This window comes from Melopsittacus undulatus, chromosome 7 (genome assembly GCF_012275295.1).
Source record: "Melopsittacus undulatus isolate bMelUnd1 chromosome 7, bMelUnd1.mat.Z, whole genome shotgun sequence".
NCBI lineage: Eukaryota > Metazoa > Chordata > Aves > Psittaciformes > Psittaculidae > Melopsittacus > Melopsittacus undulatus.
The window spans coordinates 19133158-19156473 of record NC_047533.1 but is presented as its reverse complement, the minus strand read 5'-3'; the positions used below and the strand labels follow the sequence as shown (position 1 = coordinate 19156473).

General features: G+C 37.8%; 1 protein-coding gene across 2 annotated transcripts; it reads right to left on the bottom strand.

Annotated features, from left to right (window-relative positions):
• Window positions 1-183: 183 nt before the first annotated feature.
• Window positions 184-21563, bottom strand: PI4K2B (phosphatidylinositol 4-kinase type 2 beta). 2 transcript variants are annotated; one of them, XM_005142878.3, is made up of 10 exons: window positions 21183-21563; window positions 17917-18074; window positions 12525-12725; window positions 11904-12035; window positions 9572-9725; window positions 7939-8006; window positions 7355-7454; window positions 5746-5879; window positions 4633-4692; window positions 184-1575 (listed from the first exon to the last, which is right to left on the bottom strand). In XM_005142878.3, the coding sequence occupies exons 1-10, from the start codon at window positions 21457-21459 to the stop codon at window positions 1402-1404; spliced, it is 1458 nt and encodes a 485-aa protein (XP_005142935.2). In that variant the 5' UTR covers window positions 21460-21563; the 3' UTR covers window positions 184-1401. The 2 variants fall into 2 exon arrangements, with proteins under 2 accessions (XP_005142935.2, XP_030899371.2); XM_031043511.2 differs by having other exon boundaries at window positions 21303-21563.
• Between the last annotated feature and the right edge of the window lie 1753 nt (window positions 21564-23316).

Sequence of the window (23316 nt, the reverse complement as noted above, 5' to 3'; positions counted from 1 at the left end):
ACCATCTTAATTTTTTAAAATAAACTGTTTGGATAAAAACAATCATGGAATGTTTATAAAGATGATCATTTCAACCCAATTTTAAATTCCACCATACAGTGAGCTTTACTTTTAAGGCTTGAACATTTCAGTTAGGCATGCAAAGTGCTTACACGCTACATTAACATTTACATCCACTCAAAATCATATAAAATACAAGCATTTTATTATTTTTGTCCACAGTGTTGCTTAGAATTACAAAACACAGCAATGACTGAAATACTGACAGTTCCATAAAGCAGCATTTTTTTTTCCTGGTTTTAACTGTCCAGAAAATTACTAAAATAAAAATACTTTCCATGTTACATAAGCCACAGATCTTGAAACATGACAATCAAGTCTTAAACCACGCAACTTAAGTATAAAGGCAAATGGCAGATGCGCATGACATTGCTAAGGGCACCAAAATAAGTCTCTGTGCTCTATATATCACAGTTTTTGTCTTTTTTTTCCAGTAAAAAACAAAAACAACTGTGTGTTTACATATAAATCTAGAAGGCAGACTGGCTTCGTGCTGAACACATCAGTGCTCCCATCATTCATAGTGCAGAACCACTTTGGTGACTACTGATGAACACAGTTATAGGCATATGGCAAAGCAAACCTGCAACAACGTGCTGCAATTCCTTCGCTCTGAGGGATCTATAAAGAAATATCACAGTTTTCCCTAATGTGCTTAAATACACTAGTTCTAAAAGCTACAGGTGAAATTTCAACCTCTGAAATGTACACTCAGTTCATTCCATCACTAGGAGCTGTGCGTACTTCACTCAGGTTGAACTCTGCTGTAATGCAACTGTTTAGGTATTTTTGGTCCCAACGTGCAAAAAACCTAGTTGAAGCATTCCCCCCCCTTTTATCCCTCCCCCTTTTTTATTTAAAGTGCATGACTTCTCAAGTAACTAGCCTACAAATATCTAACTGCTTAAAATACCAGCAAGAAATTCCAGGGAAAAGCATTTGCACAAAGATAACATTCTGCAATTTTTAAAGACTATATAAAATAGTATACAGGTTCTCATATTTATATGAAACAAAAAGAATTCTTGTTGTATTCAAAAGTAGTTTCTCAGTATATGCAAACTGTGTATCTTACCTTATTCAGAATACATTAATTTAGCCTATAAAAATACAGTATGGACAAGTTCTTCTCATCCCCGACATAAGAATTCACAATTTTGACACAAAAATTGTAAACTTTTATTACATTCAAAATACATTTCTTAAGTCTTCAGAATTTAAGTTCTATGGTGGTGGCAGTCAGAGCTCTTGGCATACAGCAGAAGTATATTATTGCAGAGCTTTTACACAGAAGTAGCTTTCTGAACTTGAGAAACTTACTCTTCCCACGTGTTTTTGTTGCTACCAGGAGGAAAAGAAAGGCTTCCTGCTATGAAAGGTCTGTGTGAACGCATTACTCAGCTGAACAATTCGGCCCTGACCTCCAGTGCTACTTCGCTCCACAATCACACGTGGCATCTGAACAAGCTGAATGGGACTCTTTTCATCCTTTAATGCCTGAGTAAGATTTAATATCTAAAAGAGCAAAAGCATACAAATAAAACTGTGATTAATGGGTTTATAAATTTCAGATGTCACTGAAATAAATTCTGTCCCTACAGATGTGATGTCAAATAAATTATTTTTAAAAGATACTCTATTGCAAGTAGAAATACTTTGGTAACATTATAACGTTATAACATCCCACCACTGACCACCCCTCTGGTCCTTTCTTGACTATTTCATGCAATGTCCTCCGAAATGTTGGAAAATGTTAAGAGACAAAAATCTGAAAGCATTTTCAATTTAGCATATATTTTAGGAGCACTGCATACTTAATTAAAAAAAAAAAAAACAAAAAAACCAAAAAACTAACAAAAACAAGCTACAAGAAAGCAATCAACATGTATTTAACACAGGATCTACCAGGAGTTGTAGCTACAAGTTATTTTTGTATCAGAAGATACGACACAATACCATTAACCCACACCAGAACCATTGCCAAGACCTTAGCTCCCAGAAGTATGTTATCTCCTTCCAAAACCTCAGTGCTCATGAACTGCCCCGGTAATTTACTCCATATTCAATGCTAACCTGCTAAAAACTGAGGCAGGTATTCAATATGCAGCAATTCAATTTCCAGCAATTCCCTACACAAAAGTATTACATTTCCAACAATTCAAACCTGGCTGCATGTAAACCAAGTGTGACCAGCAGGTAGAGGAAGGCGATTCTCCCCCTCTGCTCTGTTCTCATGAGACCCCCACCTTAAGTACTGTGTCCAGCTCTGGAGCCCCCAACACAAGAGGGATGTGGACCCTGTTGGAGTGAGTCTAAAGGAGGGCCATGAAGATGCTCAGAGGGCTGGAGCACCAGTCATATGAAGACAGGCTGAGAGCTGGGCTTGTTCAGCCTGGAGAAGAGAAGCCTCTGGGAAGACCTTAGAGCAGCCTCCAGTGCCTAAAGGGGGCTACAAGAAATCTGGACATGGACTTTTGACAAGGGCATGTAGTGACAGCATGAGGACAAATGGATTAAGCTGAAAGAGGGAAGATTTATACTGGATATGAAGAAGTTCTATATTGCAAGGGTGTTGAGACACTGGAACAGGTTGCCCAGAGAAGTTGTGGATGCCCCATCCCTGGAAGTGTCCAAGCCAGGGTTGGATGGGCTTTGAGCAATCCCTGTCCATGCAGACGGGGACTGGAACTGCCTGATCTTTAAGGTCCCTTCCAACCCAAACCAAACTATCATTCCATGAATTTAGTTCTGGGGACACACTTCAATTACCCTTAATATCATATTTTTTTCCCTGCACAATGCCCTTTCTTCCTTGTGAACTTACTGATCCCCTGCTCATTTTGTACTTCCATGGCTGAAGATTCCTGATAGTTTTTTGCATGGTTTACTGAAATGCAGCTCTTCCAGCAATTCCACCGGACATTTACATTTTCTAAGTTTTAAGGCAATCCCCTTTGTAGATCTGCATTGCCTGGCTTCTTAAATCTCCATATTCTTGAGGGAACTGCTTATGTTGGGTTTGAAACCCTTCCCAGTACTTCCCCTACACACACTTCACAAAAATATGCTGCTTTTGGTATCTTAAAGATCTCACATCTCTAACATGCAAGATGCCTTTCTCTTCATCCTCTATCAATTAGATTCTTAATTTTAAATTTCTCAACGTTTTTATTTCTAAGGATGCATGCACAGATGTTTTGGATACCCTGCAAATTCATCTTAACTCTTCTATAGTGCCCTTGTAACATGCTTGGCTTTACACCAAAAGCAAGTCTAAAATCAGTGCTAAAACACACAATTTGCTGATGTATTTCCAGTCACATCCAAGAACAACTCATCATCCTTATTTCTTCCCCAAACCCATGCCTGAAAACCTGACATCTCCCACAGTGAAACCCATTATCATACAGCTAGAGAAACATTTAAAATAAATTTTCTGCTGAAATTCACTTCAGGGAAAAGGTGTGAAGAAAACATCCAGTTGCAGCCTTTATAACAGGAAATTTATTTAGACAACCGTAGCTAGACCTCTCTCAGTTACATAGATGAGTTTTTTTACCTTAAGCTTCTCATTAACTAACGGATTCCCTGTAGCCAACTGTCTCATCACAAAAAAGCTACTTAACACAGATTAAGATGGATGAATCCTTCAGAAGTGACCTTCCAGTGACTGTACAAACTTCTCAGAACTGTTTTCACAAATAATTCCTATAATTTAATTCAAGTACGGATTGTTGGCTTTTAGCCACCACACCTAATGTTAACTGGGATTATGCTTTGATTAAGCAGAGCTGCAATCTTGTGCAAGGTACTATTGACACAGAAAACTCTACAGACAAAAGGTATGATTAAGCAGCTCTAAGAAATGTGAATATTGGGGTTTAAACTATTCATCTTGAACTTATGAACACAGAAATCAGTTTCAATAAAATCAGTGCAAATGGGACTATTAATTTATCTAGCCTAATTCCCTTGCATGTTGATAAATCACTATTTTATGCCTATAATGAGCTAAATAACTTGTTCTTAGCCAAAGCTTGTTTTCCATTATCTCACACCACTCTTAAATTTTAAAACAGCAAAGAAGATGGTGAAACCCTTCTCCTCTCTTGCTTCACTGTGGGGAAAAAAACCCCAACAAATAAACCCAAAACAACAAACCAACACTCAATCATCAACTTTCAAATCTGAAAATGACTGGATTGGTTCCAAGTATGGCTCTGATATTTGCTAGGATGAAGAAATTTTATTACCTAATATTGCTTTCTTGCAAGAAGCATTTCAATAATCAAGTTAACGCTCCAAAATAAAGTCAATAACATAATGAAATTACCCCCCAAACCTTCCATTCTAGTTTATGACTCTTCTCCAGTGTTTCATTTTTAAATACCTTATATGAACATACAAGTGTTATCTGAACAAACTCTAAGAAGAAATTTAGTTTTCTCAGATGAAGACAGCTTTAAGTGTCTTCCAGTTCAATAGGAGTCAGGTTTTGTAACTCTAAAAGAAACAACTGACAAGCATTGACAAATTAAATACATAAATGAAAATGTAAAAAAGCAGTCTTACCTGCCCCCTCATAACAGACATCTGGTTTTCAAAAGTAGCCTTGTCAAATCCTTTATCAGTCTTTCATAAAGAAAATAGTTATTATAAGAAATGACCTATTTATTTCTAGCTATATATTCAGTATGCAAAATTCAGCAACTTAATGAATGCACAGTCATGCTTACCAATATCATAATAAATTTTGGAAGCTTTAAATAATCATAGTATGACACACAAGAAGGTCTATTTACTGCAGCAAGTTTACATATGTGGAAATGAAGGATGTTCCATATTGTAAAGTACATCAGTAGATACATTTTATCAGTAGATACTACTTTAGAACATTGATAGGTATACCTAATACCATCACATCATGTTACACTGCTGTCTCTCACCTTTATTGACAAAAGAATACTTCCTCCTTCAGATTTATTAAATAATCAACTTCCACTGGGTTTAACAGACAACTCAAAGTTACTTTGAATACAACCGAGTCAAAGACCAAACACTGCAAGTGTGTTTCAGGATCTAGTTTTAACATTACAGGTGCATTTTCATTAGAAATTTAAAGTTTCCATTTCTTTTCATCCTGATCATTTGGATTTCACCTGAACATCCAACAGAATTGTTTACAGAATGTTTCAGAGAAGGACACTTCTTTACATCTCAATATTGTAGTACAGTTTCAGTATCTTTAAGGTAAGTTTGACTTAATTTAAACAGGGTCAAGATTTCAGCACCAATTTCACACACTATAAAGTCTATGAAAGGTATGCAGGTCTTCAAGTTAAATACATGATTTCTTCAGGTTGCTAGTTTATCTTCAGTTATACACACCGCAGAGGTATGTTAAATGGAGTTTTTACGCAGACCTGTGCTATAAAAGTTAACTAATTTTAACTGATCATGTGAAACTTAGGTATTTAAAAGCTAATTATGTTTTCAAATGAGCTACTATCAATTAGTCACATTAGTGACAGTATCCTCTTTATCATATATTCCCTTTCTACCCTGCCAATGTTAAAGCTAAAAGAGAACAGTATCATGACATACAGAAGCTAAACTCATCTAACTGTTCTATTAAATGTATTAGCTACTGCAGTAATGCTTAATTCAAAGAAGCATCCAATTCACCTTAAATAGTTCATAAAGATCTTCACAAAGATCCTGTACGAAGTTCATATCAGAAATGCGAGGAAGAACTAAGTCTCTGGTCTCCTGGGAGAAAGGAACTTTTGCTTGAGAAAGCCAAGCCCAGTGAAAGGGATCTAATGCAGAAAAACAGTACACAAGGATTAACAACAGGCAAAAATACATTCTCAAGTGCTTATTACTGACACAATACTCTGCTGCCTACTAATTTTCCAGTAACACACTATTTTTCTCAGCATTGTTACCCCATATACCTCTTGTGGCTACAGTTACAAAAGCAGCTTTACAGCTACTGAGCCTTTTATCTAAAAGGTTAGAATAATATTTAAAGTAATAAATATTTAGTTGAAGCAGCAGGTAAAATATGTATATAAATACTGTAAGCACCAGTAAGGGCATTCTCCTAGTTTAGTAATGCAATTTCCCTTGGAGTAAAATAATGGCTGCAATCAAATAGAAATCTTTCAGATGTTTTACTCCTATTAAAGAATTAACAAAAAAGTAGCTACTATTTTTTAACATTTTTTTTCATTAAAGTGCCTTCTATGCATGCTGAGAAAAAACACTCTAAACTTCTCCTGTAATTGCTAGTAAACAGCTTTTTCAAGAGATATGGTAAGATTATTACCAGATGCTAAACAAGACACCAAACAGTATCAGTTGCAGGAACTCAGGAACATCACCAGCAGCAGGCCATCAACTGAAACTTCCTGACACCGCTCACAGCCCTTTGCACCTGACAGTCCAGCCAGTTTTCCACTCAGCTCAGCCTGATTGTCTAGTTAGTCTCCCACATTTCTCTACAACACTATGAGAGACTACACAGGTGGCCTCACAGAAGTCAAGGAAAAAAAATAAAATATCAGTATTCACTACCTCATCCACTGAGCTAGTCAGCATTAAAAGCTGTCTAGTCAGTTAAGCACAGTTTGTCCTTGCTGGTTTCCCAATCACCTTCTTGTTCTTCATGTGCTTGTACACAGCTTCCAGGAGGATTCATTCTACAGTCTTCATGGGGACTGTGGTTAGGCTGGCTACCCTATGATTCCTTGTACTCTACATCTTGCCCTTCTTGAAGATGCATGTGATACATTTTTCTACTCATCAACAACTTCCCACATTAACTACAGTCTTTCCTGAGCGCTGAGAGAACAGCCTCACATCACACAGCTCCCACTGTGTTTTCAATGCACCCTATCTACTCCTATAAACTTCTGTATGTCTGCTTTGATTAAGTGCCCCCTTTCTTCTGCTTTGCATAATTGTCATTCCCAGAGGCTCTGCTTACAAACTCTGAGACCCAAGAGCCAAAAGATCAAATCTTACAGGTGAGAACTGAGAAAAAGTAAGCAGTAACTTGTTCTTTCTTATGCCTTTTGCCTTTAAGTCTTTGCTACACTTGTCTTCAGTCCCAATCTCACTTCTAGCTTACTTAACCTTTCTGCCCTTTATGTCCTTTGCTAGCTCTATACAGATGAGCTCCGACTTTCCAGACTCCATCCTTGCACTACAACAACCTAAGCAAAAAAGGAATACTTAATTTGGAAGTTACTCTCCCAATGAGAAGATGACTGAAGAATGCAATACTTACATGCCCTCCACTCATCAGGATGCTTAAAAGGAAATGCTAAACCATTGTCAATTGCAGCAATTTTAATAGTAGATTCCTTGGTTACAGTCCATTGGCTTTCCTGTAGAAGGAATATTTCAAAAACAAGTGATTTGTGCTTACAAAAATAGTAAAATACATTAAAAACGCTACATGATATAGTATCTTCACACTTAAACAATATAAAGGAGTTTCCAAATCAACTCCAGCATGTGTAATTCTTACTCTAACATCATTAAAGATGAGCCCTTCCCCCAAATACAAGACAAGAAGAGCATGTAAACAGCTGAAAAAATGTGCTTGAGCAACAGTGGGCAGTTTCATTATTACTATAGCTCAAGCTGGCAAATTAAAAATACAGAACAAGAAAAATACTTTCTAGCAGTCTTTTATCCAGAGTAATCTAATCCAAATACCTTTTCCATTCACTTCACCTAAAATAATTTGTAATTACATTTCTTGAGACCATACACGAGAATTAAAGCCATGCACTTAATCCCCTGCAAGACCAAGTGACAAAACTGAACAATTTAAGCAATATAACTTTCAGAGAACAATTTTCTTACCTTATCTGACAGATCAAGTCCATCATGTTGTTTTTCATACCTGACTAACCAGTTATCGTTACCTCTGTCTTTAAACAGGAAAATGCATGTCACAACATGTCATCTATAAAGAAACCATCATCTAAAGTGATATACAATGACTAATATTGTAAATTTACAGAGAATTTACCAAAAGAGTCAGGCAAAACTGTTCAAAGAGTTTTCTCCATCACAATATGTTTTAGCTTTACTGAAATGTATGAGGCAACTGGAAAGACCAAAAATCTAATAAGTATTCTTAGGTATTTATTACTGCTTTAATCTCCCCAGCTGGCTGAATATACAGCAAAATACCAGGTAAGCTAAGAGAAATTATTTTCATCCATTTTATGCGGAAATGCTTGGCTATAGTTTGTACTTCTCCTGGGAAAAAAAAACCCTATCAGCAGCAGTACCACGATGACTTATTTTTAAAGCTTATTTTACTGCTGACAGGGAAAAAGAGAGGCCCTGCAAAATTATATACAGTGTGATGTTCAACTACATGAAGAAAACAGACTCTTCAAAGACTGTGAGCAAGGGAAAGGAGGGGAATGAAGAGTTTTTCAGAAGCTGAAAATGCCTGCATTATTTACTCAAAATTGAGACACTGGAGGCTTTGACAAGGTCTTTCAGACAGAAAATGACTGCATGGATTTGTAGGTCATTTGAGGTGCTCCCCTAACTTTAGTTAAACATCCATCAGAAGTTTTTCATGTTCTCTCATCATTAAATATAGTAGATGAAGGTAAAACCATTCACATAGTGATGTTCTGCATTTTGAGTATATTCCTTACAATTTTAAGAACATCACAGGACACAGTAATTGTTTGGGAACATCTGGATTTATTTCATAAAGCTGACAGACCACAGCTGTGGCTAGAAAGTATTAATTACTTATGAAACTTAAGTTTGTTTCTAAAAAGCTGCAAGTTAAGTGACTTATTTTCAGCTGGGTTCCTTTGTAATAAGTGAATTTAAGAAAAATTAACTAGAGCCAATATATGTCTGAAGAAGAATAAAGATGCCCATCTCAGACAAAGCAGCAAAGGAGTATATTCTAAATATAAATCTGCCTTCGGAACACCTACATAGGCAACAGACAAATCCTAGCTTCTGAGTGGAAGAAGCAAGAATCCAAAAAAGCAAGATTCACACACCACAGTTGTACTTCAATGCCTAGTCACAATGAATATGAACTATTTTTACTGACACAAAACTGTGCTGTTCTCAACTCCAGCTTAGCATAAAAGGAATGGTAGTTATGGCTTGTCGTATGGTTCCCGAAACCTCACCATCCCTTACCCTAATCAGGGGAAACAGTTAGTTAATAGCCTACTTACAGAATTAAAGCATAATGGAAGTATTTGTTCTTGAATTCTTCCATTGCTTAAAAATATGAAGTAACAGCCAAAAGGGGTTGTTTGGATTTTGCAATTTTTAATGCTTGAATCTGAAGTAATTTTTTTTTAAGTTTTAAATGTAACATTCTGGCCTTCAATTGTGAGAAAAGCACCTGAGATACATTAAAAGCATGCAGCAGCAGCTTGCAGCCAGCACTGCTTACCATTTCTGCCCCACAAAAGTAGATAAATATCAAGACATAAACAAATACCTGTATTTCTGATTACGTAATCCAAAATAACCAATCTTTCAAACTGTGACTGAAATTCTTTCCTTGTATTCTCAGGTAAAGGATCAGTTTCAAACTTCCTGAGCCAGTAGTCAGCTTCCTTATATCCTTCAACAAACAGCTGGAAGGAGCCAACCTGAAACATTAAGTAACTGTATTTAGAAAATGCATTTGGCTATGTCACATAACTAATCTTAACAGAAAAACTTATTATGTACTTTCAAAGTAGACAGGAAATATGACATAAAAAAGATTACTAAGTGGTTTCTCTTTCATTTCTAAATTCTAAGAAAAGGAAGGGTCAAATCATGAGGGCTTTTTCTGTTTAGTTTTGGGGGAGAGGGAATTTTCAGTTGTGATTGTTTTGGATTTTTTTAATATTTGTTTAAGCATTCACTGAGTTTACCAGAAATAAAATACAGCCAGGCAGCTCAGCATAAGTGAACACTCAGTGTTATGAGTAATATTTGAAACAGAGAAAAAGAAGTAACATAGAATCACAGAACGGTTTGGGCTGGAAAAGACCTTAGGATCATGTAGTTCCAACCCCCCTCCCATGGACAGGGATGGCCTACACCAGACCATGTTGTCCAAGGCTCTTCTGTCCAATCTGGCCTTGAACACTGCCAGGGATGGAGCACTTGTCACTTCTTTGAGCAATCCATTCCAGTGCCTCACCACCCTCACAGTAAAAAACTTCTTCCTTGTATCTAACCTGAACTTCCCCTGTGTAAGTTTGAACCCATTCCCCCTTGTCTTACCACTACAGTCCCTGATGAAGAGTCCCTCTCCAGCATCCTTGTAGGCCCCCTTCAAATATTGGAAGGCTGCTATGAGGTCCCCATGTAGCCTTCTCAACTATTTTTTTTCATTGCTTCAATAGCCCACAGGAAATTCACAAAAAAAAAAGCAAACAACAAAAAAACCCACCCCATATACTGGAGCACCTCTTGTATGGAGACAGGCTGAGAAAGTTGGGGCTATTCAGCCTGGAGAAAACTGCATGGAGACCTCATAGCAGCCTTCCAGTATCTGAAGGGGGGCTTACAAGCATGCTGTGGAGGGACTCTTCATTAGGGACTGTAGTGATAGGACATGGGGTAATGGATTAAAACTTAAACGGGGGAAGTTTAGATTGGATATAAGGAAGAAGTTCTTTACTGTTAGGGTGGTGATGTACCGGAATGGGTTGCCCAGGGAGGTTGTGAATGCTCCATCCCTGGCAGTGTTCAAGGCCAGGTTGGACAGAGCCTTGGGTGACATGGTTTAGTGTGAGGTGTCCCTGCCCATGGCAGGGGGGTTGGAACTAGATGATCTTAAGGTCCTTTTCAACCCTAACTATTTTACCATTCTATGATCCTATGAAAAGTTCCCATTTTCTTGATGAGAAAAACAGCGTTAGACGTTTTTTCAAGACAAACACTTTTTGCATGAAAATGGCTGAAATACATTTCTCAAAAGAGTCCAAGGAAGAAAACTACAGATGGCATCAGCTCTGTACATGTGGGGAACAGGTAAGATCCTCAAGATTAAAATCCAAACGAAGACTTGTATTTAGCAAGTAAAATGCTAATAGATGCACATGTGCAGAGATATGGTTAAATGCAGAGCATGTGGAATAGCCATGCTGATAAAAGCTTGCATACAGTATGTCACATGGATCAAAACTGCTGAGAACTGATACAGTGAAATACCCAAGCTGTATGTAGTCTGTGTTTTTTAAGTTTAGGAGAACACTATTGTGGTGGTGTTTGGGGGTTAAAATCAGGCTCGTCAGCCAAGAAAGATGTGGGATTTTAGTCACTGGAGTAACGCACACAAGATGAAAAGCAAGGCAGGATGAACAGTAAGATACCTAAAATAATAAAACAAAGGAAAAAAACCTGACAAATGTTTAGGAAAGATTACATAACTAGATAAATTACAGGGGAGAAAATGTGACAATATAATAAAAAATAATAAATAAAAAAATAAATAATAAAAATGATACTGAAGAGACATGAACAGTTAAGAAAAAGGAAAAGTCCAAAATACTGAGAGATGTACAATACTAACATGTTACTCCCCCAGCAGAAAGCTAGACTACAAACTGAAACAAAAAGTGGCAAGATTATTAGTAGTTCAAATGAAGGAAAGATGAGTGGACAAATTCTGCATATAAACAATCATATTTATCAAACTTCAGTCATCCAGAGATAGTTTTCAACAAGCAACAAGATTTTTCTTCTACTGTTGAAGTTCACAAATAATTTTTTTAATTTGAGAGATTTGTATAAGAATCAGCAAATGCAGAAATTACTCTTTCCCATCTTACCTTAGGAGGTAGTCCAATTCGATTAAATTTTTTAGCAACTTTTGGCACTTTCTCTAAAGCGTATTTTTTTCCTCTTGACTTTGCGCGATCTATTGCACTGTAATTAAAGGTCTCACTGACAAGCCAGACAACCTTAAAATATGAAAGTTAAAAACATGGCTCAGAATTCCTTATTATGTCAATTATAAATTTACAATTAAATCTATGCTTAGCTGTCAAAAAAGCAAAAAAGAAGCATCAGGCATTTCCAACAGAAAGTTTACGTAAAGTAGCAAATATTCACCTTTCCACGTATCTCAAAAGAAAAATCGGAATCCTTATATGCCAATTTTTGCAATTTTGCCTCTTACCAAAAGACAAGGAAATGAAAGTGCCAGGAAACGGTAAAAACTGAAGTGGTTTCAAAGAAGAAATTAAATTCAGATCTAAAGCTTATACTTTGAATGAAAAATCACAGTCACTAGGTCTATAACAAACAATTGTGCCTTCAGATTTTTAACAGCTTATACATGAATTGGGGATAACGATATACAAGGATATCACCACAAGTACAGTCCAGAGACTGACAAATCTCTGCCACTATAATTTTTCATTTAATAATTTATGTATTTTAACTTTTACCTTGGTTTTAGGTACAACTCCTAGCCCCAGCTTGTCATCCACAAGATAGGCACCAGCTTCAGAGAGGTATCCCTGATTTGGAACGAGGCAGCCTCTGCCGAAGCAGCAAGGACAACAAACTTTGTGAAAATATTTGGTCCATTTTGGATTTAGATGTCCATAAGGCTCTTCAGATTTTGGTTTGAACACTCCAATAATTTTCTACAATAAGTAATAGAAAATGAAAACAGGCATACTTTTGAGTTGTAAAAGATAAAAATTATTTTGAAAATTAGTTATTTGAAAGTATTGGTTAGATACTACACATTGCATTTTACAGTTGAACTTTTTGGATGATGAAACACTAAAACTAACAAACTGATATTCCAAATAAATTTACTGTAGAATGTTTGTCTAGAAGAAATTCTAAATAAGCTATTCATAAGAGAAAAATCAAACCCAACTAACATTTACTAGCTTTTCAAAATTAACGAGGACTGCATTTTAGAATCATTTGGTTTCTATTCTAAGTTTTCTAATGTGGAGGTTTTAAAAGTAGCTTTAAAAATAATTTTCAGCCCACCATTATACTTTAGACAAGAGATATAATGGTTCCTGAAAAGTGTTAAACATACAGAATGTTAATAATCCAACATTACCCTTTTTCTATCTACTTTATTTACTGCTTTAAGTTTGAATAGATCGAAATGCAACAAAATGCAAAACTGCATTTTGCAATTCCAAGATGTGGTGCCTTTTACCACTGCTGCAGAATCCTCAACTGAGAGCTGACAATGGTTCACACTGTCAGCCACCATTTACATTGGAGACATGTAGCAAAGCTTAAAAGTATTCAGAATACTATGTTCAATTTTGGGCGCTATGCTTCAAGAAATCTGTTAATGAACAGGTGAAAGTTGAAAAAATAATGAGAATAAACACAAGAAAAAGTGAATAATGAAAGACTGTATGAACAGGGATTGTTTAGCCTAAGAGAAAATGGGGCAAAATGAACTTAGCAATTGGTTGCTATAGAGAAAAAAGGAACAGCAGTTACTGTTAATGAGCCGAGAAAGGATAGGCTCCAATCACAGCAGATGAATTACAAATTAAAAGTCCTTTTGAACCTTAAGAGCAGCTAAAGACCAGAACAGACTGCCAGGTTCAAGAGTCTCCAAAACAGGATGCCACTAACAACTGGTTAGACAGACATGCATCAGGAAACATGTTAAAACAATCCTGCTCCTCATGACAGACACTAAATAGATGATTTCTCAAGGTGCCTTTCTTACACAATTCCATATTTGTTAACCTCAAAACAGAGATTGTTACCACAATAAAATATACAACCTTCCATTGCCTGTGATAAACTTCAGCCTATTGCATAAAGTCCATGTAATGACTCTTCTCTAGCTCAAGTGAAGTGCCTGTATTTTTCATTCATTCTCACAGAATCATAGCAAGTAAATAAAATTCTAATAAATATCTATTTAAGATATTTAATTCTATTTAAGAAGCACTTTCACACATCAGTACTTTCCTGAATCCTTATCAAAAAGAAGAGTATCTCAATAAGCTAAAAATGGCCTGTTGCACACCAACACTCATGCCTAATTTACACTCAAGTCATGGACGATTTTGCTGGCAGTCAGAAACTAGCAATCTGCTTCAGTAACTGCCAATTCAGCCAGATTAGGGAGAGGACGCAGGTAGGTGACCTTCAATCTTCTGGAGAACTTTCACGCACTGTGTCCAAGACAATACAATTATTCCAAGATTGTCCAAGAAAAAAAAAGAGAACTTATTTCATGCAGTTTATAAAGAGATTACACAAGACAACAGGCATTAGTAGCATTACCTGTCTTGTCCCATCAACTACCAGGAAAAATAAGTTAAAAACCATTACTATTTCATTCATCCTAGAAAACAAAATTTCCTATCAGCAGGAAAAAAACAAACTGACAAAAATTCTCTTGGTTTTGGTATGCTGTTAGCTGTGATTCTAAAGTTACATTCAAAATTATGAGCAAGTCCTATGCAACTGCACACACACAATTAAATTCAGACCTACACAAAAAGTACAATGGATATCTTACACAACATGAAAGCTAGGATGCTCTCTTGCCCTACTTTTTTTTCTTTTTTACATCACATCACTTTGAAAGCTGAATTCACTTTGTGCACTGGTTAGGCCAAAATTATCACATCAGGTTTAGAGTTGTTAAAAAGTTACTTTTTTCCTGTTGGAATAACAGGTATCAGACTGCTTGGAACAAATCCAGCAGGTTTGCGTTTCCCAGAAATGTCATGGTGTATTAGTACTATATTTTAATATCACTGTATTCTTAATTCCAAGCCATTAACTGTTTATTTTCTTTGGATAATACTTCCTACTAACCGCCCATTTAAAAAAAGAGCTTAGCTGCTTACATTGCTTGCCCAGGCTGTACTGTACTGTAGTATCTAATCTAGATACGGTTTTTAAGTTTTCACTGAAGTTAGAACCTTGCTAAATTTTGCAGCACCACTGCTGTTGAGGACCAGAGTAGAACTAGAAAGCTCAATTTGTAGACAAGACCAGTCTTAATTTTGGAGGAATCCATTAGCATTATCAATCAGCCAATAGCTGAACTGTCAAAAACGTGTTGCAGAACAGTTTGTAACAGACACAATGTCTTTTGCTTTTCTAGTTACACAATGAAGAGAAAATGCAGAAATATTCAACACGTCAGCAATAGTACTGCTTAAGTACTAAACTGCTTTATGTCAGTATATAACTATGGCATTAAGCACAAAGTTAATTTGTATTAGGCAATTTTAATCTTTCTGATTGACCCAAATCAGCAAATAAGATGACCTGGCAGTAGCAGGCTGTTTTACCTATAACTTGGCATTAGTGTGGGTAAACACTTCAGAAGCTGACCAGCACAGAGGCTTAGCATGTCTTTAATAATCTCCTCCTCCTTATGCTGGGAAAGAGCTTACACAAGGAATTCAGGAGACAGAAAGTCACAAAACTGGTCTGAAGAAGAATGATGCAATACTCTATCCAACAGGATGTGAAATCCATTCTACAAATGGGAGCTGCACTATTGACAAAATAAGTTTTATCAGACCTTTAATGTGGAAAACAAATTTAGATAAGCTCTAAATTTAGTGCACAGGACAAAAACAAAAGTCAGAGTCAGCTAAGAACTCACTATCATTATTCTCAGTCCCATGTGGCAAACACATTCGTATATTTTGCAACGAATTTTTTCTGGAACTCACAAAAAAGGGAGTTTAGATCTTCCTTTCTCCTAAACACTTAAATTTAAATCAATGATCTGCGTAAAGGGAGAGAGCAAGTCACTATCAGAAACTTAACTAGGAACAAAAACACCACCTCACACAAAACAAAGTAAAACCAACAAAAAAATCACCATGTAAGGAAATAAGGTGCTCCATCCAAAATCTTGTAGTTGCAAAAATGGTGTACAAGTAATTTCTCATTAGTCCCAGGGTACAATGAATCCCTCAGGCATTTGCTAGTCACCAAAAAAAAACCCTGCAAAATCAGTCTCAAAAGGCTTCAGACAAAATAGATTTGCACATATTGAAATCAAGAACAAGTATGGGTTTTTTTTGTAGTAACTGACTTTCTAAGAATAAGAGACCCTGACTGCACAGCATTAAGAAAAACTCCCCCCCCAAAAAAAACCCCACCTGCCAAGTTTTAAAGCGTTTGAGTGTAACATTGTACTCTTTAGACATATCATGCCTTAGATTTTTGGAAAAGTATTCATTTAAACCAGTATTCTGTTACTCAGATTTTTTTCTACTGCATATTAAATATCATCCTGATTTAAAGTACATCTTTAAAAACATTATGAAGTTGGAATATCTATATATAAGCATAAACTCTGAAAATCTACAAAAAACTAAACTACTGGAGTAGAGAAGTGACTTGAAGTTTAAAAAGTCTGTGGACACTGTGAACAGGTTTTCACATTAACAGCATTAGATGCAACAGCAAGAATCTCAAAAAGCTATCAGAGAAAGATTATTTTCTATTACCAGTTTGAGAGATGTACCTTCTTTCCCAACCTACTCTGGCTCTCCTCCACTAGAATGAAGTGGGTCATTACTAACAAATATTCCTGGAACACCACAGCATGAATTGTGACATGCAGCTCTTAGAAGATTCTGAAGGGATAGTTCTGCCACTTTGCATTTTAGAAATACATTAATAAATTCATATATTTGTTTGTATTGAGTCAGACAGCTATTCTAAAAATCACTCGTTCAATAAACTATAAAAACTATCAACAGAAAAGCATCATTAAAACAAAATAAACACCCATGAAAATTAACTGACAAAATAGTAATACATTCTGTAATGACCGGTAATACAAATAAAAGCTAAGCAAAACCCATAACACTTGCTAAACAAATGGGAAATTACCATTTTGAGGATGTTGGGAGGAACAACAGTCTTGAATATTTTCCAAAAACCTAGGCACTTGAAGTGTTACAAATTCTATGTCAAATATAACTGGGGTCTTCAGGATTAACAAACACCTACAACTACCTAAGATCTGAAGACTGCTGACTGACCTTAAATATCAGGTATGACAAATTAACAAAGGTGTAGAGGTTTGGAGTCTTCTGGAATAGGTTGCTAAACAGACAAAGAACTTCTAATTTAAATAAAACAATGTGCAAGTATGTCTTTAACCAAACAATGCTAACCAAATGTTACTTTCCAAGCAAGATATTCAGGTAACTGCTTCTTCTCTGTCTCAGGGTAAACTTAGGGTTACTTCTTGGATGATCACAATTCAAGGCAGCCTTTACCACTAAAGAAGGGGAAAACAAATCTTCTAGTTATGCTTCAGCAGACAAGTACAAAGGTAGATTTGTTTATATTACTCTTCTTGCCTGTCAAACAATTATATTGGAGGAAGAAGACATGACCTAAATAAAAGACTATCAAAACAATAAGAGAGATAAAAATATAGGAGGCTTGGCTAAAGAAACCTAAACAGTACCCAGATCAGAAGCTCTGTTGGGTGAAAAATCCATTAAACACAGAAGGTACAAAATGTCAGATTCTGCAGAAAGGAATTCCTGAATTGTTTTCAGATGTTAAAGAGGTCCTTTTATTTTCTTCATATTCCTTTGGTGCAGATAATTCAAAACATGGTAAACTGCAACAGAGAAATAACTCTTGCATTTTTGGCTTAGCTTATGCTGCAAGACGTAATTAGAAATTTAAGTATTACTTGCATGGATTTTTCACAACATAGATTTTGGCATACTGTAAATTATTAAACAACTTATTTAAATGAATTTCCATTTAAATAGAACTTTAAAATTTCAAATTTAAACTCACTGCTGATAAGAGTCTCTGACTTTGCAATAACATGCTCACCCCTTTTGGATCCTTGGCAAAGTAACTCCCACTGGATCCTTGAGAGATTCTTTCTGGAAAAACTCCACACTCTATAGCTTGTTCTGCTCTCAGAATAATCTCTGCAAATTCTGGATCATCTAAAAATATATTCATATCAGCAGTATGTCCTGTATGCCCTGAAAAATAAAAAAAACAAGCAATCTTAAATGTAGTTTGTACTCCAAATTAACAGCCTAAGTACACACCCTGAGAAGCTCACCGCCTTGCCTGCTAACCTGGTCATTTGTAAAGATCAGAGCCCACTGGATCAGAATCTGTACAGACTACTTTACCAACACTTCTGCAATGAACTACAGTTTAATTTTAAGACTTTTACTAGGACTTCAGGGAGAATCAGTAAATTGCATTTAAGAGGGAAAGGGTTCTAAGACTTCTCTGACAGTACTTGAGTTAGGAAAATAAAGCAAAAAAGAAAACCAAACCAAAAAAACAAAACCCAACCCACAATAACCCTTATTTTTATGGACTTTTATCTCTCCAATCAGTGGTTCTTATTCCATAATAAAACCTCAACTACCTCTACAGAAGAAACATCACACCACACAGCTGAGCTGCAGCTATTACATGTTTTTATCAGTGAAAGCAAAAATCAGAGTTATGCATTATATTGTTACCAAACAAAATGCAACACTCATATTAAGTTGCTCTGCACATTAATCTTCCAGATGAAGAGGATCTACAGGTGAACTTCCTATCACAGGGACTGAAGCTGTCCATGCAGAAGACAACTGAGAGGTCAGGTTTTAATTTCTAGGCATTCATTCCATAATCTAAACCTGTAAGAAGTCTCACTGCCTTGAGGAAATTCTTCAGCTGTGTCTTTTCTAATGTAAGAGATAACTGCAAGAAAAACATACTCCATTAAAAATCAAATTCAATTCAAACAAACCACATTATGCTGTATGCTCAAGGGAGAGAAAAATAATTTGGGAAACTTATTTCAGTATTGCTACTGTGCTGCTAAAAAGCCTTCTGTTGCTACAGTCTACAGTGACATGGCTGTACAAAACCACACAGGCTGAAAAGAAGGAAACTAGCATTTTTAAAAAGTTTCCTTTCAGTTTATCAACATTAGCCAGAGGAAAACAAGCCATTTTCATTGAAGCTAGTATTTGCTGAATGTGACAGGGTTTCCTAAGTTGGCTTCTTCAAAAATTATATCAAGTTTTTCACTATGCAAGCATGTTATGGTTACAACTCACTTCCCATAGAGTCTAAACTTACAGTTAGAACTAACCAAACTTTTTCCTGCAACCACTCTTGCGAGCTACTTTTCTCCTTAAACTCCCACCCAGGAAACCAGAGCTCACACACAGAGTCTAACTACCAAGCTCAGTAAGCTTTTTCAAATTCATTTGGACAAGGCCTAAGGCTGTGAAGCTGCTATACATGGATGTATAGGCATGTATACATGTGTACAAGAACGATGAGATTGTGCCAAAGAAGATACAAATACTACCATCGATGTATATACTTCAACCTATTCTTCTGTCAGGTTAACATGACATAAGCTAAACAAATACACTCTGCAAGAGTAACATGTATGAACTCTTCGACTACTAAACTACCTTTATACTATTTAACATTAACGTGATTAAAGGTAGTCACTTCAACCACTTCCATCTCTTTCTATGCAGAATCTCATATTCTGACCACAATTCCATTAGGAAAACCCTCTCTGTGTTGCAATAAAATGCATTAATAATATCTGTTGCATGCTTGTTCCACCTGACACATGAAACAAACCTTCAAGTGCTAGACACACAGGAGAGGGTAAGGACAAGGAAACAAGAGCGAGATGCTGCAATCAATCACAGTTCTGAGATTTTCTTACTTTTCCTGAGGCAGATCCCAAGTGTTACTCTATGTTCACCACCCTCACTGCCCCAGTAGGGCAGACCCAGGCCTTCAGTCTCCACTCTGAAGCATTAACTACTGTTTTGCCAGAAGCACTGTCTCATCAACACATCTTGCATCTTGTGGGAACAAGACAAGAGAACTCCAAGATTATAAGGGCATATTTGCATTACAAGTCTGGTCTACACTTGGAATCATTGTTTTTTTTCTTATGGTTAATCACAGTACCTTAGCAAAAGCTTCCTGTGGCTACAGATAAAAGTTACTAACATAGCTTTTGTTGCTCAAATTGATGGGTGTTTTGTTCAGACTTTCTTTTTAAGTATCTTATTATTGCAAAAGGAATGATTTTTATCAGTCTCTGACAAGAAATCCTACGGTATAATTGCAACAGCAAACACTATTATGTGATAGAAATCCATAGACTTCCACCACTGAACCTTTCCCAGATGAACATCTATTTACAAAGTTGTGCAGGATCATAAAGCTTTTAAGTCTAAATAAAAAAGTAAGCAATAAATATTGCATTGTTTACCATATATGTATCTAGTTATACAGTTATATATATAATGGTTTACAATGAATACTATATAGTTTATATTTAGAATCAGATAGTTGCCACACTTAAACTTCTTCTCAATTTGATAATTGCAGTTTTACATTTCTTATTTTCCAAATAATATTTTGCTCTAAGTCTGGATTTCAAAACATAGAAAGCACATCTTTGTTTATGAACACCAAATATATGACAGAGGAGTCCACATGTAAAACTCTTAATACACATGAAAAAATGGCTGGAGCAAGAACTAAAGCAAAGTAAAATTTTGTCACAGGATAAGAAGATGGGGGTCACAAGCAAGTAATTGCCAGGACAGTTGAGACAAACACAAAACCTGGCAGCGTTTGCCAAGCTTTCAGAAAGCAACAGCTGGAGCCACCACAGAACAGAGTCTGTAAAACATGCAAAGCCGTAAGATTCAAAAACCGTGACAGAAACAAAGCAAAACCCAACGAAACATAAGACAGAGAACAAGGAGACACTCATGAAGATGTAAATGACTTCGTGAAGCCCTGCGCATAAAACATTAGAATTTCGAGCCATTCATAGGCCTCTTTCCTTCGAAGGCTGTCAGTCTGCGAGCCCGCGAGCTGAGCAAGGTACCGCGCACCTCGCTGAGCCTCTGGGCTGCGGACAAAACCTGCCAACAAGCTTCCTGTAAGGCAGGGACACCTCAAGCAGGAACCGGGTGCGGCACTTCATGCGTACTTTAGTCCTACAGGTAGTTTCCCAGCCCACTGGCGCACCTCTGCAGCTCACCCCGCGTATCAGCCCGGCCCAACGGGGCGGCGGCGGCCCTGGGCCGTACCTGCGGCGGCGCGAGACTCCTTATCCCAGGCGGCACCCGCTCGGCGGCCGCGGCCAGCACCCGACGCCCGCAAGAGAGGCTCGTCCTCTCCATCGCCCTCGGGCCCCGAGTCCTCCTCACCCTCCTCCTCGAGCCCGAGCTCCCCACACAGCCTCACAGCCGCGCCGGGGGCAGCTTTCACCACCTGTGGCCCCCGCCAGGGTGGCCCTGCCTGAGGCGCCGGCTCCGCGAGGAGCAACAGCCGCTCATCGGACTCTCCGGCACCCAGCTCCGCCATGGGCCGAGTACAATCAAAGGTGCCACCGGGCGGGCTCAGGCCCCTCCGCCGCAGCCCATGGCGCGCCCAGCCGCCACAGCTGACTCCACGACTCGCATCGAACCCTGCGCATGCGCAGACATGGACTACCCGCCCCTGGCGCTGCTACCTGCCTTAAAGGGGCCGCGGGCCCGAGTGCGCCTGCTGGGCGTCACAGCGCCACAGAGCCGTTCGCACGAGCTCGTGTGTACGGGCAGCGCCTTATAGCGTGCTGCGGAAGGGCCAGAGAGGGTTCGAGGTCCTCCTCCAGGCTAGCTGTGGGGCACGTCAGTTTGCAAAGAATTTAAGCCTCTCGGGGAACAGGGAGCTTGTGCAGTGGAGGTCCCGTTGCCGCCCCCGGCCGGCTGCACCACTTGTACCAGTCTGTGGATAGCTGAAGGCAGCCCAAGTGATCTGCTCAGCGGTAGTCCAGGAATAGTCACAGCTACAGGCCTCTATGCTTGCACTGCTGTCACTGCTAGTCATTTAACAGAACTCTCCCCCACCCTAACCCCCCCACCCCCCCCACCCCCCCCCCCCCCCATCCCCGTGAAGCTTGGGTTACTACTGGAGCCAAAACATGCTTGTCCCCTGGCCACCACTTCCACCAGCCAGCTGTAATCCCTTCCTGTGTTTTAAAGGACATTGTTCTACACCATCACGGTAATTCCCACAATGAACCAACATAGGTAAAACCAACACGAACATACTGCCATTATGTCCCATGTTCCCACAACCATCCTTTTGTTTTTAACGGGAAGAAAGAGAATACAACTACAGCCCCAACATACTGCACCACTTTGGCAGGGATGCCTTCTTCCCACCCCTCTCTACAGGAGAGGGTGTTTCCTTAGTGCAGTACTTAGAGATTCTGGTGAAATATGGAATCGTGATTCTGGATTATACTAGGAACAAATCTGTTCCCAGCTAAAATAGTAATTGCACATAGTTATGATTCATTATTCTCATACTTATTCATAATATAAGGATTCACTCTGTACGTAACCTGGATCACAGGAGGAAAATTGCTTTGGTTGCTGACAAAATAAAACCTTACTGAAATGCTTGACTTGTGTTTGTTTTGTCTTTGGTTACCTGTCAGCCAGTGGACTTTGGAACTAAGTTGAGTGTAATTTATTTATGTAACTATGAATATCTGTAGCATTTGATAAAATCTATTCACACTCGCATTTCTGTTTCCATTCGTTTCTATTAAAAGCAAACATTCAGTCAGCTGTGACTCCAGATGAATAGTCATTTAATGCCTAGTGAGAAGTGTATGAAGGTTACAGCAACTGGATGTAATTTTTCTGTACAGAAGATTATATGGATATTAATTCCTGTGTGAAGCAAACAGAAAGATCAGACTAAGATAGGAGAAGCCTGACGTTCTTTCCAGCAGAGCATGAAGGAAGGCCACATCTCCCTTTAGGTACATTACTTATCAGCGAGTCGTGGCTGTTTCAGTCATGTTCTGTCCATGGGTTTTGAAACCACCCATGGGTTTCTGAAAAGCCTGAAAGCTCTTTCTTTTGAAAAAGCTAAGCAAGAGATAACTCATTAGTTATTTCTTCTGGTTTAGGGATTCATCTACACATGCTAGTGCATGTCTAAACACAGTCAACTTAGTTTTCATCTTCTGCTGTAATGAAAATTCTGTAACAGGCTCACAGGTCTTGATCTAACAAATTCTTAATGCTGCCTCAGTCTTCAGCAGTGCAGAGTTCAAACACTACGACAACTCATAATTAAACACAATACACATCACCATCACAGTTATTAACAAACTATCAACTGTAATTCTGAGTAGCTAATACTCTCAATTAGGCACCTGGATTA

Excerpts from the sequence above, each read along its gene's own strand:
- PI4K2B (XM_005142878.3), bottom strand. The coding sequence starts at position 21,459 with ATGGCGGAGCTGGGTGCCGGAGAGTCCGATGAGCGGCTGTTGCTCCTC. Across the intron at positions 9,726-11,903 it reads GAATTGGACTACCTCCTAAG|GTTGGCTCCTTCCAGCTGTT; the intron begins GTAAGATGGGAA and ends TTAATGTTTCAG. Across the intron at positions 7,455-7,938 it reads GACTTGATCTGTCAGATAAG|GAAAGCCAATGGACTGTAAC; the intron begins GTAAGAAAATTG and ends TTCCTTCTACAG.